We start from the raw sequence: 21,584 nt of genomic DNA on the forward strand, positions 1-21,584 counted from the left end.
GTAACTCTGTAATTTCCAGAACACCAGACCTAGAATAACATTTACTCTGTTACAGATTGGAGTTTTCCTGTCATCTAATTCTGAGGGCAGAAACAAATGATTGATTTTTTCAACCAAACACACACCAGGCTTCAAACCTCTGGCCTCATCAAGATTAGAACCTGTGACCACCTGATCCCTGTCCCAGTGCACCACGTGTGTTTGTTCACATATTTACACTGTTATAACTAACTACATTTCAATTCTAAGTATGTTGGAAAATAAGTCTAATTTGGATTTGAACTGGCAACCCTGTGTGACTCCACCCCCAAGGCCTTTTTGTATTTGACTCCCCTGTATACACACTGCCCACGGACTGACATGGTTTCTTCCAGAGATGGACTGTAGTGCCTAAAAGCCTGTTTTAGCATGGGCAGCACCATTGAGACCTTTCACCATTTTGAAGTAGTCAGCTGGGTGAGACTTCCTATGGGTTAAGGAATGATCACATAATGTCATCGGGAGCGTTCAACCAATGAATTATACGTGTGAGGAAACTGCAGGTGGCAGTAAATCACCAACCTTGACTGTATGCCTGTTCAAACACACTCTAGGTTACTGTATGCACCCTTTCCATTTGTTTGCTTACATGGAGACGGGCGCTACCCGTGATCTCAGACTGCATAATGGGACAGATACAATGTCTATGGTTTAATCCAACCATTAATTCTTCCCTCGAGGTCGAGCTGTCAGAACAAGTTCGAAAAACGGCAATGAGGCAAATATTTGATGTGCGACAAGTCAGTCAATTACTGTAAATAACTAAATGGTTCATTTACCTTTCCTGTTGTAACCAGATATGCTTTTTGAGAGAATCTTTAGATCTGAAAATGTACATTAACTGCTCATTGCATGTTCTTATCACTAAGCATCAAGATGGCATTGTCTGCCCTGCCTTGAATGAACAGTGTTGTTCGAGGTGAATGACTGACACATTCAAAATCACTTAAACATATATTTTACTGGTGTCAGAGATAACAAATATAGTTTGTTTAAATGATTGGTAAACCCCCCCAAAAAATAAGACAACTTAATTTTTAACTTTTATTGTGAAACCAAGTGTCTTTATTTTACAGAAACACTAGTTTAAACTTAAGGAAAAATTGAACTGCAAACATGACAGCTGTTTCCAAAAGAGGCATCACTGACACGGTTCTCATTGGAGGCCAAACACAAGCAGGTTAACAGGCTCAGCCAATGGGAAAAGCCCAACTCATAGCACCCTGCCCTAAATATGGGGGATGGTGGCATGTAGAGTAGTTCTCTCTTCACCTCCAGTGAGCTACTGATGCATGCTGGTAGTTAGTTTGATCTTGGAACACATTACAAAAATAAGTTGGAAGCACAGTTTTTTTCACCTGCTATGGCAAATATAACCCCTATATTTGGACACTCGCTGGGTTAACGAAAAGGCGGGTTTGGGTCAAGCCCCTTCAGTGTCCTCCGGATCCAAACAAGTGCTTTACTTCATGAACTCTGGCTATAAAGATCAACTTAAACCAGCTGTCTAGTGTAGCATAACAAATCACTTCATCCGATTGCAAATAAAAAACTAAACACTCCGGTTCATTCAAAACACAGCAGTAACATTTATCCACAAACCTGGAGTTAATTTGAGTTGGAGCGAGTAAAAAGGTTGGGCGAGAAAAGATCAAAGTCTGAAAAAAAGTAATTGGCCTATTCTCCATTCCCACTGAACATAACACTTAAATCTGCAGAATTCTAAGATTGAGGGGGTGGGGGGGGGGTTGACCACCTCGAATGAGAGCGAATAGATAGGGGGGGAACATTCACCTCTGACATCTGCACCCGTCTCTCTTCACAGTCCTAAATTGGTGGCACTCTGCCATTGGGTTTCCATCCACCCTGTTGACAGCTGTGGCAGAGATATCGGTGAGCAGATCTGTCCAGCAGCAGAAGAGAAACATGATGGTCCTATTCTGGCCCCAGTTGGCTGTCGGCGGAGAGATACAGGTCCCGAGTCCAAACAGCGCTTAACAATAACCAGTCAAACCAGCTCCACTACCACAGGACACAGACACCATGTCTACACAGCCTGGGTCACTGCAGTCCTCAACCTCACTACTGCACAGTATCAGAACAGTCCACTACAGAAAATACAGACTCACCGCCGCGTCCTCGGTGCTGGATTGGCTTGGATTGCTTGACCTTTGATCTTCTGGATAATTTAGGTGTAGTTCAGAGAAACTTTAGTAACACAAAACATAAGGTAGATGTATCAAAGAGGCCACCGAGTAAAACGTTTTTTGATCAATTGTCTCCACTAGTGACACTTGAATGAGTCACCGCTTGAAAGTACATCTGGCATAAAAATAGCATTCTTATTTTGGTTGAAATGTTAATCAATAAAGCAACATAGTCTCCTAGTCTGAACTAGTCAAGCCACAGTCAAAACTCAGAATCTGTGGGAGGGGATTGAGACYGAGTGTTTGATTGGTCAGTCACCGTGGTTACAGTATTGAGGTAGAAATCTGTTCTCCGATGAGGACTGACGTTTTCATGTGCTCTCCAGCCAGAAAGACCATGGCATACCTCTTCAAAAGTTACTACGATGCAGAGACAGAGAGACATGCTGGCAATCTCACAGCACCTCTGTCCATCTTTCCTGGGCCTTTGTGAGCTGGTAGGCAGTGAAAACCATCTATGGTGACTGGACATGAAACACTAGGAGTCAGCTCACAGGAGCTAAACTAACAGCTTTCACTCTCTTCCTACCCATCTCTCACACACGCCTAACCAATTTGCTTATCATATTATCTCCGACCAAATGTGCTTTACTACATTATGTATCCTTGAGCACCAAATCAAATCTCGCTATATTCTACAAGCTTATCACGTGAAATCATTGGCTTCCCATTGAAGACCAGTCATTTATTCATCAAGACTCGCACCTCTCCTCAAGACTGGTGTAGTGGCTTTGCACTGATGCTCAGAGTCTAGATAGTAGGGCCGTTCCACTAAACGACTTCCTTTTGCATCCCTTTGATATTTTAAGACGAAATGGTGCATCAATATAGATTTTTAAAAGCCTGTTCTTTTCAATGAAATGCCCTTTAATATAGACCACGGTAAATTCAATAAATCATATTTTTTATCTGAATAAAGACTTACTAAAGTGGCAAAATTCAGCATTCCTCTCCGTGCCTCTGACTTCCAGGAAGACTAACCCAGTTAACATCAACATTTCACCATCATTGTTAAGCAATAGTTATTTTGTTGCTTTGACAAAGTCATTTTGGAAGACTTTATTTCATGCGATTAGTGATTCATTTTAAGGTTACAAAAAAAAAAACTGGTCTCTCATTTTAAAGGCCAACCCTGTTACAACTGAACTCTCACTTTAATATGTTGAAAATATTCCTTTTGAAATATATTTTTCTCCAAAATATATTTTTTTACATCTAATAGTCAAATCATAGTGTAAAAGCAGGAGAGCTTGTTCTACTCTTTTTGGCCATTTTGTGGTAGAAGACGTCATAACATAACACGTCAACCCTGTTACCCATAGGCTCATTTGTTTTAAAACAATTAAATGTTTTGAAATTGTTCACAACATAACTGAATGGATGGATCCCCTAACACAAGCCTCTCTACCAGCCTCGGACCGATCTACCTTCAAAGTTGAGCACAGAGAACTTAAGAAACAGTGCTTCAATGAAACGTGTCAGAATCATAGATCAGAACAAAAACGGTTTTGAAAGTAACAGACAACATCAATACGTTCAACTGAAGACAACAGAGTCAGTAATACTAAAGCATTGCATACTAGCTTACCGGCGAGAACAACAAAAAAAAGCTTCCGATGACCTTGTTCGCTTAAAAATCCAATCTTCCCCCATTTTGGTTTTTCTTGTGTCTCCATATTAGATATTTGAAAGCAAAGCACAGACATATTCTTTGCAATACAAGGAGAATAGCATGCTCGGAACGGTGCAAAGCGTTGCTTGCGCCCAATTGGGCGATTCCTGATGGAGATGCGGGCAGAGCTTTGGCAAAGTTTGAGGCGGTGGCGGCCGTGCCCTCTGGAACCTTTGCGGGTACGGGGAAAAGGGGGGAGTGTAGGAGGGACAGCGCCTGTTGCTTTGACGAAAAGCGAGTCGCCAATGGACGGATGGGGGAACCCAGACCAGATCACATGGACTCAAACTCGTCGATGCGCTGCTTGGTGTTGCCCAAGCGGATCTGACGTAGGGTCTTGTACTTGTCTCTCCCGGCCTTCACGTTCTCCGCGTGAAGCATGTCATTCTGAGTCTTCATGGTATCGTCTATGGCTTCAGCCAGCTCCGAGCTCAACACCTGGGGGAGGAAAGAGTAGAGAGAGATGATTGAAACCTCTCAATGACAGTTAACACCATCCAGCAACTAAACAAAGCCCTTTAAGGGGAGGTCATCAGGTCTTGTGGTGTTAAAGGTTAGGGGTCAGAGGGGACTGACCTGCAGCTGTTTTTTGAGGCGCTCGTTCTTCTGGGCCTCGGTGACGCGCTCCTCCTCGCTGCGCAGGTCCAGGGCGCTCACGCCCTCCAGGGAGAGCTCGGCGGCGTCCTCTGCGTGGTTCTCGTCCTGCTCCTCGTGCTCGCTCTCAGTGGAGCCGCCCGCTGGCGTCGATGAGATCGTCATCACCGTCTTCAGCTCTTCCTTGGTCTTCTCCAGGTCGTCCTGGGCTGAGATGGCCTGGGGAGAAGGGGAGGGGGAGGAGAAGAGGGGAGTTATGGGACTTATTTCAGGAAGGTGCAACGATTTCAGTACAACCTACTGTGTACAACAGACTGATTCTATACAGTGTATTCTATACAGTGTATATTGTAACCAGGACACAGAATGTAGAGAGGTAGTTACCTTCTGCTGCCATTCAGTGGCCTCCTCTTCCTTTTTCCTCTTGGCTTCCTCCAGCAGGGCTATTTTGGCGGTGAACTCGCCCAGCTCAGCGGCCAGTTGTTCCTGGTTCTTCATCTGGTCAGCGGCCTGCCTGGCCAGCTCCGCCTTGGCCTCCTCCGCTGCCTGTCTCTCCTTCTCCAGCCTCTCCGCCTCCTCCCTGGCTCTCTTCCTCTCCTGCTCCAGCTCCAGGGCCCTGCGTGTCTGCTCCTCCAACTCTGTGACCATGAACCAAATACACAAAGCCTGTTAGACATCTTTTTTTTTTTTTTTTACTTTCTCTTTTCTTCTTCCTCAAACCATGTCCAGCAGCACCCACAATTTTTACAATGTGACCAATGGGAGGCTCAGTCAGCCACAAATGTGAATGTGATTGACTTTAAGAAGAACAACAACGGAAAAATTATATAATAGACAGGAAATGCCTATAAAAAGTGAGAGAGGACCCACACAACAGTAAAAACATTACGGAACAAAAAGAAAACAACATGGATGTCTCTTTCAACACACCGCCCAAGTCTATAAGGTCATGTGGTAGGGTCGGGAGGGAGAGGGTTTAATAAAGTGTTTCTGAGTGGACTTAATGTTTACCTGGTGCTGAGAACAGTCCTATAAAAAGTAAGAGATGAGTTTAGTACCGTGGTGCAGTGAGGACCAGTCTAGAAGGTTAGGGTCAGGTCCCATTGGCATACTGACTGACACTGACCAACCAACATCATATCAACACCACAAAAACACTCCAGGTGAAGACAGAGACAGGTTTACGTAGCATTTTCAACAGTGCAACATTTGCACCCGATATTTCCCTGGGACAATAAAGATTTTAAATACAAATAAATAAATATCTAATTCCCTATGGCACATAAGAGGTGCAGAAGGCTCCTACTTGCATGAAAGCTGAATTAATCTGGCCGTATAACGTGTCTTCACTAGTACAGAGACAGGAGGAAAGTTAGTGGGTTGAAGGTCAGGGGAGCTGTGGGAAGAGGCAGACTGATACCTTTCTGGGCCCTCATCGTCTGGTCCTCGATCAGCCTCAGTCTCTCCATCAGCTCGTCCTTCTCTCGCTCTATTCTCTCCTTCTCTTTCTCTGCGTGCTCTCGTTTCTTCTTCTCGTTCTCCAGCTGGGCTCTGTCAGGAATTGATGCAGGGATATCTCATCTAACCGCTAGGAAATTAACCCTTGCAACGAAGCACTATATTAGGTGTGTTTTTCATCGTCACATCAATGGTGATTTTGTATCTTATTAAAGTGTACTGTAATATCCAAAGTATCAAACTGACATGGCAATGTATCGTACATGATGTCCTGCTAACGTCTGCATGTAATATCAACTTTCTGGATGATTCATATTGACTTTATAAAATATTCTGAAAAGGTGATATGGTTGTTTGTTAGAAAGGTACAAATAAACAACATACCTGCTATGAAATGTATCTTTACATAGGCTTTCATCTCTGTCAACATATAGCTATGACTATGAAAGTAAAGTGTGTGTGCTTGAGTAAGATGCGTCTGTGTTTGTGTGCGCGTGTGTGTCTGTGTGTGCTCCTCCTGTACCTCTCCTGCTGTTTGTGATGTTTCTCCTCTCTGGCCTGGGCCTTCATCTGCTGCACCTCGATGGTGTCAGGCTTCCTCCTCCTCATGTACAGCTCGTGGTTCCCCATACACAGAGCCAGGACACGCTTGTTGATCCGCAACCGTGGCGCGTAGAACACAAAGTCCTACAGGGACACAGGAGACCGAGTTCAGGGGAAAACCGGTAGGATGGATAGATAGACCATGAGATTACTATGTTTGACAACAGAGAATATGATGAACTTTTTATTATTGTTCTGGAAAAAGGATCTGTCTCTTCACATCTTGTTGTTTTGAGATCTTAAAAGAAAAAAAAATCAGACGACGGGAGACTTACTGGAGCTTTCTTGTCGATGGGTTTGATGACAAACTTCTTGTCGTTGAAGGAGATGTTTCGGATCTCGCTCCAAGGGAAGCCGATCTTTGGTGTCAGTCTGGGGGCAGATTTTGATACTTGGTAATTGATGCACACAGACAGTTTTCAATATTCAAAATTAAGTTGTATTTTGGGGTGTAAAATATTGTGCWATAAAAGCTGCCAGCAGATGGCGATGATAGGCGAGAGACGTCCAAATCCATGTCGATTGCTGTATATTATACTGATCTGTAATCAGATTCCAGTCCTGCCAATGCAAGTCTCTACTCAAGAGATTGGCACTGCATTATTGTCTACCAGCTGATCTGAGGTCAGTGTTGGGAAAGAAAGGGAATAGGTCTGAGTGGCAGGACAGGAAACCATTTCAAAGCCGTGCCACAGTCGTGTCCCATCCACAAATGAGAGGAAGACAGGAAGAGTAACAGACCCTACTTACTCTCTTCCCCCACCCCTCTCTCCTCTACTGCTAAAAAATAACATTTACCCATCCTTCTCTCTCTCTCTTTTCTTCTTGGACATCTTTGATTCACCCCAACACTCAAACTACAGTTTGTAAAGTAGAACAACTAATCGAAAAAGCGAAATCTGATTAAACATCTGCTTATCATTACAGTACGTAGTWTAACAGTAGATTTCCAATAGGCCAGCCATAATTGATACAGCTGTAGTAGTAGTGAGACTGACTTGTCTTCGTGTTCATAGATGTTGAGTCCCAGGGCGTCCACTCCCAGCCACAGCTCTGTCCCCTTCTTGTTCTTGATCTCAAAGTAGTTGACTCCGTACATCTCCAGGTCCTGAGCTATCTTCAGGTACTCCATCATAGAGTCCTCTCTGGGGGAAACGCACATCATCGTTACGTTTTTGACATGGAAATGTCTCGTTGTGGGGAACCATTCAGACAAATGCATCTTCTACGAGACAAAACACCTCTCCCAATAACCCTCATTAACACAAACAGAGAAAGAGAAGGAAATCCACACAGACCTGAGCATGCCTCGGTGCTCCTCATGCCAGGTCTGTATCCGGTCCTCCCACTGCTCCTTGGTGAGCTTGTGCTGCTCCAGGACTCTACACAACATAGAACATTCCAGAGGAAATCAAAAAAATAATAATAATACATTCCAGGATTCCTTGTTAGTATGTGGATGGTGCATGACTCCGGGATATCCCTGCTTCTGGCCACTCACCTCTGTGGCAGCAGTCTGTCGTTGGTGAGGTAGCCAGGCTTGTGGCTGTCTTTGTTGTAGTCGGCGTATTTGGCCTGGACAGAGTAGGATGCCAGCAGCACGGCAGTCTCCGGGGGACAGTAGTTCTCATCGTTCAAAATGGCCTCYTTCACCTGGTCAGAGAAGCCAAAAGGAGAGCGGAAAACAGAAAGAGAAAAATAAAGTAGAGGTCATGTGACCTCACCTCACCCACTGAGTACTGAACTTAGGAAGGATTTGGCATTAAGACACTACGAGTAAACATAGAACGAGTATGTCTGTTTTTGACCGTCAAGACTTAGAATACTGATGACTTAGAATCCTAGACCAGCAATGAAGAGGGCTCCCCCCCCGACTGACATGGTGATGTCATCAGTGTGTGACAGACAGAAGCTGTGTTCGAATATCCATACTAACATACTATTAGTTCATTTTAGCACACTGTAAACAAACGGTATCCTTTCCGTTGAGTGCTGTTGCTATGCAACTTCTTGCTAGCTTGTTATTAATTACTAGCTAGACTTCATTAACAATGTCAATTGAGAACGCACAACGACTATACACTTAGCATACTGTGAATAATCAAGTCAATAAACATTGTGTAGTTAGTTAAAATCCTGGCAAGTTCGATGTATTAGTAGCCAACTAACGTTAGGTAGATAGCTAACATACCAGTACATACAAGCAACTGCTTTAATGATATGCTGTAAGGCTAGCGTACCTAAGAAATTGTCATAATTAGTTAAAGCAATGAATTTGTATCCGCTCTCGCCGGACTTCGGCTGCATATTTAACGCCATATTTGAAAATGTTGTGAAGCCGCGCCCATTTTCTGAAGAATTGCATTATGGGCCCTAAAAGCACAGAAATAGTGTACACTGTTTGTATACTTCGTATTTTGGCTAATGTACTACAACATCCCGGGAACTTGGGGCATACTAAATATATCCATACTATGACCAATAAGCATACTACATTCTCAATTGACCTCACAAATAGTATGGTTAGTGTGAGTATTGGAACCCAGTTGTCAGTTACCTGCAGGAAGAAGAGTCTCTGTGTGATCTCCTGGATCAGCTCCTCAGACACGTCCTCAGGGAAGAACTTGGCCCGGAACTTAAACTGCAGAGGGTTCTCCTTCTTTACATCCTGGGCTGTCACCTGGAGAGGACAAGGACAACACCTTTAAAGCCCTGTACAGACAACAAGACCACTAGGACGTAGATGAGTCTCAGTAGTCTAAAGTGCCTTCTATCGCCTTGTCTCCTCTCCTTTATCTGCACTGACAAACAAAAACGTGGCTGGCTAATAAGTAAGCATCCATCTTTGATCCAGAAGCTTTACAATCTCAGCTTTAGAAGCTGGGCTATAAAGGTAAATCATAGAAGTTGGCTATGAAGCCATAAAGGTATGAACAAACTTCTGTTATCTAATCTTGTCCTAATTAGTGATAGGATTGGACCCTCTTTACAGCTGCTTATGTCCCAGACTCCGGGCCCAAGAATCAGAACACTTTCCACTGGAGACAACTGTTAAAATAAATCCTGTTGTAGATCACCCTGACAGAACCACACTGCTCTACGACTACTGAACAAGTTCCAACAAGAAACACACACACTCTCTCGCGCTGTCTTTTACAGCACTTCAGAGCAGTTTTTTGGGGGGTCGGAGGGTCTTTGGCCTGAGTGTGACAGGAAGCCTGTGAAAGTGCACATCTGAGGCCCCCTGACGACAGCCTAATAACCAGCTCAAACTGACTGCCTGCTGGCAGCCGCTCTGGAAACAGAGAGCGAGAGAAAGAGATACCAAGTGAAAACACGAGAACGAGAGAGGACTCACCTTTTTATTAAGCTTCAGCCACGTGCTGTAACCCTTGCTGTCCACGTACTGCAGTCCGAAGAACCAGACCTCTCGAAGCCCCACCGTCTTCACCACCTGTTAACATCAGACAATACTCCACCATTAAACAGTTGGGAGGGTGGGATTACTGAGAAAGTCATACATTTCTCATGTGAAAAGTCATAGAACGCAACATGCTAGCAACCATTTGTTTCATGACAAAAGTTATCAGATTGTGTGTGACTAGGATGGAAGTTAGGCTCGCATGCTACTGTGTAAATAAATACTGCAATGCGGGTTTAATGGAGATTGAGAGGGGTGTTTTAGCCTCTGCTTGACTGGAGGCTCCTCGGCAGCGATGGGCCCGCTGTGGCATAACTCCTCCATAATGGGCCCTGGGCTCACCATTAAAAACTCTGGGAGGGTGACTAATAGGCCAGCCAGTTGACACGCGGCAACAAACTACTTAGATTCACTCTGTCTGTTACTGCAGAGGAGGGCAATGAGGCAGACGTCCATAACTCCTGATGAATTCCTGGAAATGGACTGTGGGTGTGTGTACTGGGAATACAAAACACTCACTGAAGTGTGAGAAGACAGCTGGGGACACAGTCCAGCACAGTCGGACAGTCGCCACCTGCCTGCACATGTCAATGGTCTCATTCATTACAGTTCTTCAGCCCTCCTACACACTCTCCAGCTTCTGTTTGTGAGAAAATGCTCTGGTACTGTTTGTGGTCAAGGCGATATCGTTAACATGTGTTACAGAGTAGCTGTACAGGCACATAGGAACCTCAACAGGGATAGAAATGAGGATTGGACATTGCAATATCATCATCCTCCTCATCATCATCATCCTCCTCCTCCTCCAGTGTCAGGCTGAGAAGTTGCAGAAAAGATCTAGCCAACAATAAAGATCCCGAAAACAGTCTGTCCTTCAATGACCTCCAATGCACCCTCAAAACTGTGAAACTACAGTATAACCATGTCATTGGTGACATGACATGGATGTAATTAGTTGGGGACATGGTCTCCACTCAACTCATGGGCCCTATCCTGTGTGTGAGCCATAGGACCAGGGCAGGCCCCAGTTTTACCCCAGCTAGCTAGAGGTCTATGTCATATGAATATTTCAGCCAGGGACATCAATACTGCAATGGGTGGATATGGATGCAGGGAAAAGCCTCCATGGGGAGGGGGGGGGGGGGGTCTGTGCTGCCTTGGCATGACTGTCAGTCACAGTAACGCTGCTCCATCATGACAGGAGAACAGTACTGGTACTATGACAACAGTAGCTGACTACACGTCAATCAGGACGGTGTATATCAAAAGACTGATCTTCCATGATAATACCAACAAAAAAAGGGAGAAATTAACCTCATCCAGGAACACCGTAAAGCACCCACTTGATCTTACATGAGATGATGTTTCATACTATAGTTCTATTAGGTTTTAAGTTATGTGAATTCTCAGTTTGTATTGAGTCCTGGCCGTTGCTTACCTGGTCAAAGAGCTGTTTGCCAGTGGTGTTGGGCTGGATGGCAAACTCCAGCTCTGCGTCCATGGTGGTCACCCGCACATTAATCTACAAAACAAGTTTGCATGTTATTTGCATGTCAATTTCCATTCACTGTATTGCTGTACTGTAGGCTGTCAACTTTTCACGCGACACCGTCACCACTGTGTGCCATGGTCAGCGTTTCAGGAAGTGTCAGACGCAGCTTTAACACATTTAAAATGGCAGTGAGTCAGCCATTTTGGTGGAAATTAACAAACTAAATTTCAGTATGTTTTAGTGCATTAGACTGAACCTTCCTCAAGGGAGCAACAAAAGGCCTTCCAGCAAGACAGAGAACTGAAGGAGCGTTGTCTCTCTGTGTGTGTGTGTGTGTGTGTGCATATGGGCTAATGCAGTGCCTGTGTATGCACAAGTGTGTGTGTCTTTTTGCCCTCTCAGCACTGAGTGACTGCTCCCCTTCCTACGGCCGCCTCCTCCTCCTCCCTGTGAGGCGGAGCAGAGGAGCGAGGCCAGCCATTGGCTGCTGCTGTCTGAGCTGCACTAGGCTGGCCTGGCACCAGACCTGACACACAGCTGATGGGCCTGACCCCGAGGGCATCCTCCATGACTGACACACATACACACACCCATCACTGGAGACACAGAGAGGTAGTGGGGGAAATAAAATAGATACACAGAGAGAAATGCAGCACGCTGGCCAGAGAGAAAGATGATGCAGAGTGGCGGCCAGATGCACTCCAATCCGGATAGTGTTACTGCGTTACTGTGTAGTTACAGTACCTTAGTCGCCCACTGAGAGAAGCAGCTTCCCTTGCTCTGCCCTCTTCTTATCATGAATTACCCATGAAACCTCAGGACAGAAATACTACACGCACATTCTCTATCCCTGTTTACCCTAACACACAGTGCTGGGTGCACACACACACGTCATTAATTATCCAGAAAATGTTTCAATATCCGGCACAGTACTCTAACATAAATCATACTGTAGAGATTGTGCATCTGCCTCTGACTCGCTAGCATTAATTAGCCATGAAACCTCCTGTACGCTCGCTCTGCCCCACTAAGTATTCAGCATTCTCCAATGAAAGCACACGCGGCCCCTCTCCACCTGCATCCTAGTACAGCACAGGAAAAGGCAAGTAGACTAGAGCTAGAACTATGATAGGGAGAAGTTTATCTACCAAACATGCTAACAGATGTATATTGGGCAAACAAATCAAGTCAAATTGTATTTGTTACATGCGGCAAATACAACTGGTGTATGCTTTACCTTGAAATGGTTGCTAACAAGCCCTTCAATGCTGCAGTTTAAAAAATAAAATATACAGAGAGTAGCAGCTCAATGTGGAGCTACATACAGAGAGTAGCAGCTCAATGTGGAGCTACATACAGAGAGTAGCAGCTCAATGTGGAGCTACATACAGAGAGTAGCAGCTCAATGTGAAGCTACATACAGAGAGTAGCAGCTCAATGTGGAGCTATATACAGAGAGTAGCAGCTCAATGTGGAGCTATATACAGAGAGTAGCAGCTCAATGTGGAGCTATATACAGAGAGTAGCAGCTCAATGTGGAGCTATATACAGAGTAGCAGCTCAATGTGGAGCTATATACAGAGAGAACCAGCTCAATGTGGAGCTATATACAGAGAGAACCAGTACCAGCTCAATGTGCAGAAGTACGAGATATGAGGTAGATAACAGTATTTGAGGTAGAAACAGTAAAGTGACTACATATGACGACAGATAATAATACAGGTAAAATGAAGAACAGCAGCAGCAAATGATGTGTAAAAGTGTATGTACAGTGCCTTCAGAAAGTATTAAGAACTGTGGACTTTTTCAACATTTCATTACGTTACAGCCTTATTCTAAAATTGATTAAATTGCCTCCCCCCCAATCAATCTACACAAAATACCCCATAACGACAAAGCAAAAATAGGTATTAAAAATAAACTGAAAAATCACATTTACATAAGTATTCAGACCCTTTACTCAGTACTTTGTAGAAGCACCTTTGGCAGCGATTACAGCATTGAGTATTCTTGGGTATGACGCTACAAGCTTGGCACACCTGTATTTGGGGACTCGCTCCCATTCTTCTCTGCAGATCCTCTCAAGCTCTGTCAGGTTGGATAGGAAGCGCTGCTGCACAGCTATTTTCAGGTCTCTCCAGAGACGTTCGATCCGGTTCAAGTCTGGGCTCTGCTGGGCCACACAAGGACATTCAGAGACTTGTCCCGAAGTCACTCCTGCGTTGTCTTGGCTGTGTGCTTAGGGTCGTTGTCCTGTTGGAAGGTGAACCTTCACCCCAGTCTGAGGTCCTGAGCACTCTGGAGCAGGTTTTCATCAAGGATCGCTCTGTACTTTGCTCCATTCATCTATGCCATCGATCCTGAATAGTCTCCCAGTCCCTGCCACTGAAAAACATCCCCACAGCATGATGCTGCCACCACCGTGCTTCACCGTAGGGATGGTGCCAGGTTTCCTCCAGACGTGACGTTTGGCATTCAGGCCGAAGAGTTCAATCTTTGGCCTGAATCATCAGACCAGAGAATCTTGTTTCTCATGGTCTGAGAGTCTTTAGGTGCCTTTTAGCAAACTCAAAGCGGGCTGTCATGTGTCTTTTACTGAGGAGTGGCTTCCGTCTATGGTAGAGTGGCCAAAGGCCTGATTGGTGAAGTGCTGCAGGGATGGTTGTCCTTCTGGAAGGTTCTCCCATCTCCACATAGGAACACTAGAGCGCTGTCAGAGTGACCATCAGCTTCTTGGTCACTACCCTGACCAAGGCCCTTCTACCCCGATTGCGCAGTTTGGCCAGGCAGTCAGCTCTAGGAAGAGTCTTGGTGGTTCCAAACTCCTTCCATTTAAGAATGATGGAGGCCACTGTGTTCTTGGGGACATTCAATGCTGCAGAAATGTTTTGGTACCCTTCCCCAGATCTGTGCCTCGACACAATCCTGGCTCGGAGTTCTACGGACGATTCCTTCGGCCTCATGGCTTGGTTTTCGCTCTGACATGCACTGTCAATTGTGGGACCTTAAATAGACAGGTGTGTGCCTTTCCATATCATGTAAATCAATTGAATTTACCACAGGTGGACTTCAATCAAGTTGTAGAATCATCTCAAGGGTGATCAATGGAAACAGGATGCACCCGAGCTCAATTTTGAGTCTCATAGCAAAGGGTCTGAATACTTATGTAAATAAGGTATGCATTTTTTTTCTATTTTATACATTTGCAAAAATGTCTAACAACCTGTTTTCACTTTGTCATTATGGGGTAATTATGGGGTACATGACCTAAGTGACTTTGAGCGTGGTATGATCAGTACCAGGCGCTCCAGATCAGTATCTCAGAAACGGCCGCCCTCCTGGGCTTTTCATGCACGACAGTGTCTAGGGTCTACCGAGAAAGGCGCAACAAAAATTGAATCCAGTAAGTGGCATTCCTGTGGGCGAAAACAGCTTATTGATGAGAGGTTGAAGGAGAATGGCAAGAATCGTGCAAGCTAGCAGGCGGGCCACAACCAGGCAAATAACGGTGCAGTACAACAGTGGTGTGCAGAACGGCATCTCGGAACGCACAACTCGTTGATCCTTGTCACAGATGGGCTATTGCAGCAGACGACCACACCAGGTTCCATTACCATCAGCTAAGAAAAAGAAGACGTGGCTCCAGTGCGCATGCGATCACCAACACTGGACAATTGAGGACTTGTAAACCTTTGCCTGGTCCGACGAATCCCAGTTCCTGTTGTGTCATGCTGATATCAGGGGCGGCAGGTAGCCTAGTAGTTAGAGCGTTGGGCCAGTAATCGAAAGGTTGCTGGATCGAATCCCAGAGCTGACAAGGTACAAATCTGTCATTCTGCCCAGTTAACACACCGTTCCCCAGTAGGCAGTCATTATAAATAAGAATGTGTTCTTAACTGACTTAGTTAAATAAAAAGGCGGGTGGTGTACTGGTGTGGGAATGTTTTTTTGACACATGTTAGGGCCTGATACCAATTCAGCAACAAACGTTTCCTCTTTCCTCTTAGTCCACGATCAGCTCCTTGGTCTCAATGACGTTGAGGGAGAGGCTGTTCTCCTGGCACCACACTGCTAAGTCTCTGACCTCCTCCCTATAGGCTGTCTCATCACCGTCGGTGATCAGTTCTACCACCGTTGTGTCGTTAGCCTACACCCATGTTGAGGGTCAGCGCAGTGTAGGTGTTGTTACCTACCCTCACCACCTGGGGCCAACCCGCCAGAAAGTCCAGAATCCAGTTGCAGAGGGAGGTGTTCAGTCCCAGGGTCCCTAGCTTGGAGGGGACTATGGTGTTGAACGCTGAGATGTAGTCTATAAAACAGCATTCTCACATAGTTATTTCCCCTCTTGTCCAGATGGGAGAGGGCAGTGTGAAATGCAATTGAGATTACATCTTTGTTGGGGCAGTATGCAAATTGGAGTGGGTCCAGGGTGTCTGGGATGATGGTGTTGATGTGTGTCATGACCAGCCTTTCAAAGGACTTCATAATTACAGATGCGAGTGCTACAGGGCAATAATCATTTAGGCAGGTTATCTTGGAGATCTTGGGAAAAGGGACAATGGTGATCAGCTTGAAACATGTTGGGACAAGGAGAGATTGAAAATGTCTGTGAAGACACTTACCAGCTGGTCTGCGCATGCTTTGAGAACACGCCCTGGTATTCAGTCTGATTGTTAACCTGTTGAAACGATTTGCTCACATCGGCCACTGAGAGTGAAATCACACAGTCATCCGAAAAAACAGGGGCATTCATGCAAGACACAGTGTTATATTCATCGAAGCGAGCATAAAAGGCATTTAGACTTCCTTATGCCTGCTTTAATGCCTGTCCTAAGCAACCTATAAAAGTACTAGCAAGTTCAACTTCCTCACATGGTGGGTGACCTCCTGGGTTAAGGTTACTTGAGGTGTTTCCTCTAAGAAACTCAGGTCAGGTTCCCTCCCTCAATTAGCTGATAGAGTCAATCAGGGGGTGGGATTATGTACACCAATAAACCAAACAACCACCACAAGGCCCCCGTTAAGTAACAAGTATTTCCTAACCTTTTCACACGAGTTCCAAATATCAAGTCAAAGTTTATTTGTCACGTGCGCCGAATACAACAGGTGCAGACCTTACAGTGAAATGCTTACTTACAGGCTCTAACCAATAGTGCAAAAAAGGTATTAGGTGAACAATAGGTAAGTAAAGAAATAAAAACAGGGAAAAAAACAGTGAAAAATAACAGTAGCGAGGCTATATACAGTAGTGAGGCTATAAAAGTAGCGAGACTACATACAAACACCGGTTAGTCAGGCTGATTGAGGTAGAATGTACATGCAAATATGATGAACAGAGTAGCAGTAGCATAAAAGAGGGGTTGGCGGGTGGTGGGTGGCGGGACACAATGCAGATAGCCCGGTTAGACCATGTGCGGGAGCACTGGTTGGTCGGGCCAATTGAGGTAGTATGTTACATGAATGTATAGTTTAAAGTGACTATGCATATATGATAAACAGAGAGTGGCAGCAGCGTAAAAGAAGGGTTGGGGGGGGGGGGCGGGCGCACACAATGCAAATAATCCAGTAGCCATTTGATTACCTGTTCAGGAGTTCATTATGGCTTGGGGGTAAAAACTGTTGAAAACCTTTATGTCCTAGACTTGGCACTCTGGTACCGCTTGCCATGCGGTAGAAGAGAGAACAGTCTATGACTGGGGTGGCTGGGGTCTGACACTTTTTAGGGCCTTCTCTGACACGCCTGGTGCAGAGGTTCCTGGATGGCAGGCAGCTTAGCCCCAGTGATGTACTGGGCAGTACGCACTACCCTCTGTAGTGCCTTGCGGTCGGGGGCCGAGCAATTGCCGTACCAGGCAGATGATGCAACCAGTCAGGGATGCTCTCGATGGTGCAGCTGTAGAACCTTTTGAGGATCTCCGGACCCATGCCCAAATCTTTTTCGTTTCCTGAGGGGAATAGGCTTTGTTGTTGCCCTCTTCACGACTGTCTTTGGTGTGTTTGGACCATATTCTAGTTTGTTGATGATGTGGACACCAAGGAACTTGAAGCTCTCAAACTGCTCCACTACAGCCCATCAATGAGAATAGGGGCATGCTCGGTCCTCCTTTTCCTGTAGTCCACAATCATTCCTTAGTCTTGGTTACGTTGAGGGATAGGTGTTTATTCTGGCACCACCCGGGCCAGGTCTCTGACCTCCTCCCTATAGGCTGTCTCGTCGTTGTCGGTGATCAGGCCTACCACTGTTGTTGTCTGCTAAAACTTAATGATGGTGTTGGAGTTGTGCCTGGCCATGCAGTCGTGGGTGAACAGGGAGTACAGGAGGGGACTGAGCACGCACCCCTGGGGAGCTCCAGTGTTGAGGATCAGCATGGCAGATGTGTTGCTACCTACCCCACCACCTGGGGGCAGCCCGTCAGGAAGTCCAGGATTCAGTTGCAGAGGGAGGTGTTTAGTCCCAGGATCCTTAGCTTAGTGATGAGCTGAGGGTACTATGGTGTTGAACGCTGAGCTGTAGTCAATGAATAGCATTCTCACATAAGTGTTCCTTTTGTACAGGTGGGCAAGGGCAGTGTGGAGTGCAATAGAGATTGCATCATCTGGGGATCTGTTTGGGCGGTATTCAAATTGGAGTGGGTCTAGGGTTTCTGGGATAATGGTGTTGATGTGAGCCATTACCAGCCTTCAAAGCACTTCATGGCTACAGATGTGAGTGCTACGGGTCTGTAGTCATTTAGGCAGGTTGCCTTTGTGTTCTTGGGCACAGGGACTATGGTGGTCTGCTTGAAACATGTTGGTATTACAGACTCGGACAGGGACATGTTGAAAATGTCAGTGAAGACACCTGCCAGTTGGTCAGCACATGCCCGGAGCACACGTCCTGGTAATCCGTCTGGCCCCGCAGCCTTGTGTATGTTGACCTGTTTAAAAGGTCTTACTCACGTCGGCTACGGAGAGCGTGATTACACAGTCGTCAGAACAGCTGATGCTCTCATGCATGCCTCAGTGTTGCTTGCCTCGAAGCGAGCATAGAAGTGATTTAGCTCGTCTGGTAGACTTGTGTCATTGGGCAGCTCGCAGCTGTGCTTCCCTTTATAGTCTGTAATAGTTTGCAAGCCCTGCCACATAAGACGAGCGTCAGAGCCGGTGTAGTATGATTCAATCTTAGCCCTGTATTGACGCTTTGCCCGTTTGATGGTTCATTGCAGGGCATATCAGGATTTCTTGTAAGCTTCCGGGTTAGAGTCCAGCACCTTGAAAGCGGCAGCTCTACCCTTTAACTCAGTGCGAATGTTGCCTGTAATCCATGGCTTCTGGTTGGGGTATGTACGTACTAGAGGTCGACCGATTATGATTTTAACACCGATACCGATTATTGGAGGACCACAAAGACGATACCGATTAAATCGGATGATTTTTAAATTTTTATTTGTAATAATGACAATTACAACAATACTGAATGTACACTTATTTTAACTTAATATAACACATCAATAAAATCAATTTAGCCTCAAATAAATAATGAAACATGTTCAATTTGGTTTAAATAATGCAAAAACAAAGTGTTGGAGAAGAAAGTAAAAGTGCAATATGTGCCATGTAAGAAAGCTAACGTTTAAGTTCCTTGCTCAGAACATATGAAAGCTGGTGGTTCCTTTTAACATGAGTCTTCAATATTCCCAGGTAAGAAGTTTTAGGTTGTAGTTATTATAGGAATTATAGGACTATTTCTCTCTCTTCCATTTGTATTTCATTAACCTTTGACTATTGGATGTTCTTATAGGCACTTCAGTATTGTCAGTGTAACAGTATAGCTTCCGTCCCTCTCCTTGCTCCTACCTGGGCTCAAACCAGGAACACATCGACAACAGCCATCCTCGAAGCAGCGTTACCCATGCAGAGCAAGGGGAACAACCACTCCAAGTCTCAGAGCGAGTGACTTTTGAAACGCTATTAGCACGCACCCCGCTATTTATAGCCATTTCACATCGGTTAGAACCAGCCTAATCTCGGGTGTTGATAGGCTTGACGTCATAAACAGCGCAATGCTTGAAGCACAACGAAGAGCTGCTGGCAAAACGCACAAAAGTGCTGTTTGAATGAATGCTTACGAGCCTGCTGCTGCCTACCACCGCTCAGTCAGACTGCTCTATCAAATCATAGACTTAGTTATAACATAACACACAGAAATACGAGCCTTAGGTCATTAATATGGTCGAATCCGGAAACTATCATCTCGAAAACAAGACGGTTATTCTTTCAGTGAAATACGGAACCGTTACGTATTTTATCTAACGGGTAGCATCCATAAGTCTAAATATTCCTGTTACATTGCACAATAAAATTCTGGCAAATTAGGCGGCCCAAACTGTTGCATATACACTGACTCTGCGTGCAATGAACGCAAGAAAAGTGACACAATTTCACCTGGTTAATATTGCCTGCTAACCTGTATTTCTTTTAGCTAAATATGCAGGTTTAAAAATATATACTTCTGTGTATTGATTTTAAGAAAGGCATTGATGATAATGGTTAGGTACACATTGGAGCAACGATACGCACCACATCGATTATATGCAATGCAGGACACGCTAGATAAACTAGTAATATCATCAACCATGTGTAGTTAACTAGTGATTATGATTGATTGATTGTTTTTTATAAGATAAGTTTAATGCTAGCTAGCAACTTACCTTGGCTTACTGCATTTGCGTAAAGGCATGCTCCTCGTGGAGTGCAATGTAATCAGATGGTTAGAGCGTTGGACTAGTTAACTGTAAGGTTGCAAGATTGAATCCCCCGAGCTGACAAGGTAAATATCTGTCGTTCTGCCCCTGAACGAGGCAGTTAACCCACCGTTCCTAGGCCATCATTGAAAATAAGAATGTGTTCTTAACTGACTTGCCTAGTTAAAAAGATTAAATAAAAAGGTGTAAATCTGTTTTTTATTTTTATAAATAAATAGATTTAAAAAATTGGGCCAAATCGGTGTCCAAAAATACAGATTTCCGATTGTTATGAAAACTTGAAAATCGGCCCTAATTAAAATCGGCCATTCCGAGTATTCGGTCGACCTCTAGTACGTACGGTCACTGTGGAGACGACGTCCTCAATGCACTTATTGATAAAGCCAGTGACTGATGTGGTGTACTCCTCAATGCCATCGGAAGATTCCCGGAGCATGTTCCAGTCTGTGATAGCAAAACAGTCCTGTAGCTTAGCTTCATCTGAACACTTTTTTATAGACAGAGTCACTGGTGCCTCATGCTTTATTTTTTGCTTGTAAGCTGTAAATCAGGAGGATAGAGTTGTTTTCGGATTTACCAAATTGAGGGCGAGGGAGAGCTTTGTACGCGTCTCTGTGTGTGGAGTACAGGTGATCTAGAATTTTTTTACCTCTGGTTGCACATTTAACATGTTGATAGAAATTTGGTAGAACTGATTTATAGTTTCCCTGCATTAAAGTCTCCGGCCACTAGGAGCGCCGCCTCTGGGTGTGTAGTTTCCTGTTTGCTTATTTCATTATACAGCTGACTGAGTGCAGTCTTAGTGCCAGCATCTGTCTGTGGTGGTAAATAAACAGCCACGAAAAGTATAGCTGAAAACTCTCTAGGCAAGTAGTGTGGCCTGCAATTGATCACAATATACTCTACTTGAGGCGAGCAAAATTTAGAGGTGGAGGAAAATCTCTAACCGTCACCCCTGCGTGAGTTTATTCATGTGCGTGATGTCAGAATGCTCTCACTGTTCCAAAATGTGGTTGTTATGCAACAGGACAGTTACACGCGCTGCCCTCAAACCAAGGCAAGCTGCCTGCTAATTACTTTTAAGATATGTTTCAGCTTCTTAATTTCAAACAAGTTTTTCCACCTCCTCGTTAATTCACGTAAGTTGCAGCCCATTTCACTGTTGTGGACAATTAATGTTTGAGGCTTTACTGAGTCGGACAAACTTCTCTCCAACGAAAGCCCAAGCACTTCCCTAATGTTTCCCCAGATCAAGTATGAAACATTGTGCATCTAGTCAGAACAGGTCTTGCACAACATTTTCCCACAGGACATTTTCAGGCTGGCACCCGCATTGCCTTCATGGTTGTTTTCC

General features: G+C 44.9%; 1 protein-coding gene across 2 annotated transcripts in view; it reads right to left on the reverse strand.

The window, feature by feature from the left end:
* Nucleotides 1-1,069: 1,069 nt before the first annotated feature.
* Nucleotides 1,070-21,584, reverse strand: part of LOC111953175 (radixin) — a 32,193-nt gene continuing 11,678 nt past the window's right edge. The window contains exons 3-15 of one of the 2 annotated variants that reach the window (XM_024142366.2): nucleotides 11,433-11,516; nucleotides 9,932-10,027; nucleotides 9,131-9,253; nucleotides 8,075-8,226; nucleotides 7,872-7,955; nucleotides 7,572-7,718; nucleotides 6,849-6,945; nucleotides 6,494-6,657; nucleotides 5,933-6,063; nucleotides 5,524-5,541; nucleotides 4,897-5,150; nucleotides 4,495-4,731; nucleotides 1,070-4,356 (exon numbers count right to left, since the gene is read on the reverse strand). In XM_024142366.2, coding sequence (XP_023998134.1) covers nucleotides 4,192-4,356; nucleotides 4,495-4,731; nucleotides 4,897-5,150; nucleotides 5,524-5,541; nucleotides 5,933-6,063; nucleotides 6,494-6,657; nucleotides 6,849-6,945; nucleotides 7,572-7,718; nucleotides 7,872-7,955; nucleotides 8,075-8,226; nucleotides 9,131-9,253; nucleotides 9,932-10,027; nucleotides 11,433-11,516 — 1,752 coding nt within the window. In that variant the 3' untranslated portion in view covers nucleotides 1,070-4,191. The remainder of the gene's footprint in view (nucleotides 4,357-4,494; nucleotides 4,732-4,896; nucleotides 5,151-5,523; nucleotides 5,542-5,932; nucleotides 6,064-6,493; nucleotides 6,658-6,848; nucleotides 6,946-7,571; nucleotides 7,719-7,871; nucleotides 7,956-8,074; nucleotides 8,227-9,130; nucleotides 9,254-9,931; nucleotides 10,028-11,432; nucleotides 11,517-21,584) is intronic. The other variant, XM_024142367.2, reaches the window with a different exon arrangement.

The sequence above is a fragment of the Salvelinus sp. IW2-2015 genome, unplaced genomic scaffold (assembly GCF_002910315.2).
Source record: "Salvelinus sp. IW2-2015 unplaced genomic scaffold, ASM291031v2 Un_scaffold3104, whole genome shotgun sequence".
In the NCBI taxonomy this organism is placed as follows: domain Eukaryota; kingdom Metazoa; phylum Chordata; class Actinopteri; order Salmoniformes; family Salmonidae; genus Salvelinus; species Salvelinus sp. IW2-2015.